The sequence below is a fragment of the Corvus kubaryi genome, unplaced genomic scaffold (genome assembly GCF_017639235.1).
Source record: "Corvus kubaryi isolate FWS band 111438036 unplaced genomic scaffold, C.kubaryi_AGA036_p1.0 split1-37296, whole genome shotgun sequence".
Lineage (NCBI taxonomy): Eukaryota > Metazoa > Chordata > Aves > Passeriformes > Corvidae > Corvus > Corvus kubaryi.
The window spans coordinates 10531163-10535922 of NW_024582075.1; the positions used below are offsets into that span (position 1 = coordinate 10531163).

The 4760-nt window shown below is 38.4% G+C and overlaps 1 protein-coding gene across 1 annotated transcript; it reads left to right on the forward strand.

Moving 5' to 3' along the window:
• The first annotated feature begins 2927 nt into the window (after positions 1–2927).
• On the forward strand, positions 2928–3806 carry LOC121657425 (interferon alpha-2-like). Its single transcript, XM_042013129.1, has one exon. It carries the CDS (start codon positions 3086–3088, stop codon positions 3638–3640), a length of 555 nt encoding a protein of 184 aa, XP_041869063.1. The 5' UTR covers positions 2928–3085; the 3' UTR covers positions 3641–3806.
• Positions 3807–4760: the final 954 nt, after the last annotated feature.

Here is a 4760-nt window from a genome sequence, read left to right on the forward strand (position 1 = left end):
TCAAGGGGGCCTCTGCCTTCCTTAGCAGACACCTGTCTTTCAAAACCAAGACACACATATAGCTAGATGATCTTTCAGGAGCAAATCTTTTTTGCAAATTGAAGACTAGATAACCTTCCCAGAATAATGATCTATTAGATCTACTTGGAAATACAGCTGTGCTTTGTCAACTCTTTTCCTCATTTCATTGCAGTTTAGAGTGGTTGGTCTGTGCTTCACCCACAGGCAGAGAAATAAACAGCAATCTGTGCTGCAGCTTCATATCACTCAGTTACTCCTTCCAGTCTTTACTTTTAATGAATTGTTTGTTCCTGAACCAAGCAGTAAAGGTAGATTAGAGCAGATTGTGTCCTGAATCATACAATGTCACTACAATGCTTTGCTTAGTGCAATAATCAAGAAACTGGCTGACTGTGGTGGAACAATTTATTGTTATTAGACAAATAACACAAAACCAAACAGAAGCCAAACCCTGGTGGACTGTCAGGTGTAACTGCTCTGTGAGAAAGTGTAGACAACATGTTAAGACAGACAAGAAAGTAAGACCTGGACCTACCCTATCTTTTTAAGAAATACAGAAGAGACTATCTTCTGTTTTTCCCTCTGTGACACTCTTGATGGTATCCTCAGCTCTTCACTAAGAAGGAAACCTGGACAAAGCTATTTTAACTTGTGTGTCTGGAAGATATAATGAATATGATGAAGTTTATCTGTTTAAATCACTAGAAGGATTAAACTCATATAATGATTACAGTTCCGGAAAAATACTTGTGTATAATTTATGGAAAGTGTTGTAGCATTATGTAATAATTTTCTTGACGTAGGTATGTTTTTTACTGATTTCTGATGCACTTCAAGCCAGTTTTCCAAATAGACATTCCCACTAGGTGAAAAGATTTCATCTCATGTTAGACTTTTTGTATCCCACTCTGATTGTTGTTACTTTTTGTTGTCATAGGTGATAGAGGATAAATTTTTCCTTACCCTGGCAGTACACTCAGTCCAAGTTTGCTTAAGCAACTTTTTAAAGCCTCCCAAATACCTATATCCTGAGCATAAATGAAGCTCTAAAACAGCATCATCAATCTGCTTGGAATGACTACCAGACTGGGAATGAAGCCAACCACATAGCAATGGGTGCAACAACAGAACAAGAATACCGTAGGAATGAGGCTTAGAGCCATGAGGTATGCTGTGAAAGGATGACTGTGGGCATGATGGCTTGCTGATGGGTGACAGGTCCTCAGGAGGATTGTAGCTGACCCTTACCGCTGCAATTGGCCAGGAGGAACAGGGAAAGACACCAAGGTGTCCCCATTGTGTTCTGTTCCATCCTTGCACAAGACCCACAGATTTTGTAATCTCTCTCTGTATCCTTCATGATCATATAATGTGGCTGCCCCTCTCCGCATTCATGCTGGCAGTAACAAGGATTTGGCTGCAGTCTCATGCTCACTTCTCCCATATGTATAAACTGGTATCTGAAATCCTTCATGGCAGAGGACGAGAACATGAGCACCTTTCAGACAAGTCAATGGGCTTTCTCCTCTCTCCTCCCCAAATCATGGACACCTCTTTGGCAAGATTTGACCTCCAGCTGTGTCAGAGTACACCTGGGAACACTTGTGCATAGCACTGTACACTTTTGTCATGTCTAGTGAATCTATCTCTGGAAATCTAACAAGAAACTATAACCTGATGCCCCAATAAACTGAACTATTGGTGAATCTGGGTTCTTGAAAGTTCTTATTCAAGTCAACCAGACTGTGTTGAATCATTAAACTGCACTACTTTTGTGACTCTGTGATTGCGAATGAGACCAGACTTAGAGTGCAACCCTCACCACTGGTGCCTCTGGGATCTCATTGAATGTGACTGGACTTAGAGTGACAAGTTGGCTCTAATCAGAAATTAAGCCCAGCTGCACCTAGCCCATCTGTTCTCTGGGGACCAGCTGGAAACCAAGGGGATTTATTTTCTGCCACTCTTGCATACTCTTTATGCAACAAATACACAGCCAGGTGTCAGACTAAAAAACCAGTTTATCAGACCTCTTCATCCAGACAGTATCACTTACAGACTATTGCCTTTGCAATCACATATATATTCACAGGAGGCAGGGGAGACAGCAAAACAGCAGTTTAAGACTAGCTTTTGTCAAAATACAATGAAAAACAGCGGCCAGATATCCCAAAGTACTGTGATAGCCCTCACCACCTCTATTATATGGCAAGGAAATATATTTTAATAGGAATATTTTGTCACCCCTATTCATTCTCCCCATTTATTGTCAGAATTCAGACCTGCACTCAATTGGCATTGATATTGCCTATTGCTCAGTTACTCTCATGGGGGAAAAGGAGTATTTAATCTAACTTCTTCCCGTGTTAGTGTTTGTATTTGCATGACATTTATAGTCTCTAAGTGAGATCAGGGCTTCATTTAATTAACAGTGTTTATGTATCAAAACCCACATATTAATACACAGTTTTGTACACACACACACACACACACTATAATGATATGTATCCATCCTTTGAGTCTAAATGGTTGTAAGAAATAAAGATGAGTAGGTAGAGAAAGCTTAATTGAAGCTTGGAGGCATAAATCATGCTGTAGGAGGCAGGATGGCAGTAGTATTCAGCAGGTCCCCGACTCATCATTGAGAATGTTACTTTATTTCAGCATGTACTTCCACCGCTAGAATATTAGGAAAACAAGTATTTACATAACTCTTTATTTTAAATTCTCTTTATACTTCCTATAGAATTTTAGTAGTAGAGAGAATAAATAATCTGACATACATACATTACATTCTAATATCCAGCTGAAATAAAAAGAAAGTAGCAAAACAAAACAAAAAAAGACTATGAAGTCATAAAGCAGAAAATGAAAGTGTTGTCAAAAGCATACACAGGGGGGAAAACCTTAAAAACCAACAAATGATGAAAGAAAACTTCTCCTACAGAATAATTAAATGTCAAGATTTTGAAGAAATGGGAATCTACAAATGACTTCAAAGCACCCAGCGTAGCACTCAGGATTTATACACACAAAAGGAGGAACATTAGAGCTTGTCTTTATCATGAATACTATTGGCTTGATACAAATTGGCCTCATACTGTCATGCACCACCATCATTTCCAGTCTTCAGTGCAACCACCTCCCTTTGCAGCAAAGAAAAGTGATCGAGAACAGCCTGCGACTCTTGGATAAAATGGGCAAAAAGTTTCCTCAACAATGTCTAAGAGAGAAAGTGTCCTTCAAATTTCCTACGCAGGTTCTGCAGCCCAGGCAGAAAGAGACTGTTGGAGTTGCCGTTGAAGAGATCTTCCAACATATCTTCTACATCTTTAGCAAAAATCTGACTCTAGCTGCCTGGGATGGGACAGCTTTGGATGAGTTCCAAAATGGACTTTATCTGCAAATTGAGCAGTTGGAGGCATGTGTAATCAAAAAGCACACCCACTACCGTCGGAGTAAAGAAGCCAGCAGGCTGAAACTGAAAAAGTACTTCCAAAAAATAGACTCTTTTCTTAAATACAAACAACACGACCTGTGCTCTTGGGAGATCAGCCGTGCAGAAATGAGAAGATGTCTCCAATTGATTGATAAGGTGACAAGGAAGCTTAAAAACTAAGGTACAAAGATTTTAACCTCACATAATTTATAATATTTATAAACAAATATTATAAATAGCATTTATTTTTTGTTCTGTGATCTATCTTGTGGCAGTGCTCTAGTTAATTTTTATTGTATTTAAATAATCATGCTTCTGAAATTAAATTTTGAAAATGTAATGCATTATTCAATGTAATGTAATTTGTTTCCTTGGTAAGCAAGGTGTCTACTCTAGCTATAAATTAATCTATATGAATTTTCAGTGAGGGTTACTCTCTAGGAAGGTATTGCAACCTTTGACAGACAGTGAATCTTAAGGTGTTTTCTGCTGAGAAAACATGCAGCTACTTTCCATCTCTATTTCACCTACAAGTAGAGAATCACATATTTGTGAATGAACTACGCATCCCATGCCTCATTGCTAGATCTGTACTGATTCAGACTGCATCAAAGATTAAGTAGTACATTGCTTATTTAAGTGGTCCTGACTTAGGGTGAGAATATGCATTTTTCTTTGAAAGTTTGTATCCTCTTTTCCAAGCATGCAATTTTTTTTACATTTGAGTAATTCTAACATTTGCTTTGCTCAAAGATGTAAAGTAATTATAGAAGGATTTGTCTACATAGTACATTTTTTGCAGTAGCTGTGGCTTCTGTAGTAACTTCCCAATTGGACAGTGTTACTTTTAATTGAAATATATTTACCTGTAACTATGTGGGGGCAAGGCTTTTATTCCTTCCTGCAGTGTTTCCAATTCACTTCAACTTTATTCAAAAGGTTATTTGAAATAACTTTTCTATGCAAAAGTACCCTAAAGCCACATCTGCCAGTGGCACATTCTACTTGCTGATGGGTATATTCATCCTGGCTACTGCAATCTCAAACATCATCATCCAGTGCTGTGCTTTATTGCTGCATGAAATCTGCCTCTTTCTCTTTGCTTTCTAATTGAATCACATAGACGTATAGCCCTCCAATTAATTTCCCCTCCAAACCACACAGCTTTCAGAAATAATTACAATATAATCAAATTCTTTAAAACATCTTGCAGTAAAACTGGGCCTGGATTTTACCCTTGGGAAATTGTCCCTGGGTAACTCCATTTCGAATGGTGTGCTTTCCCTCATCACTTGCTGTG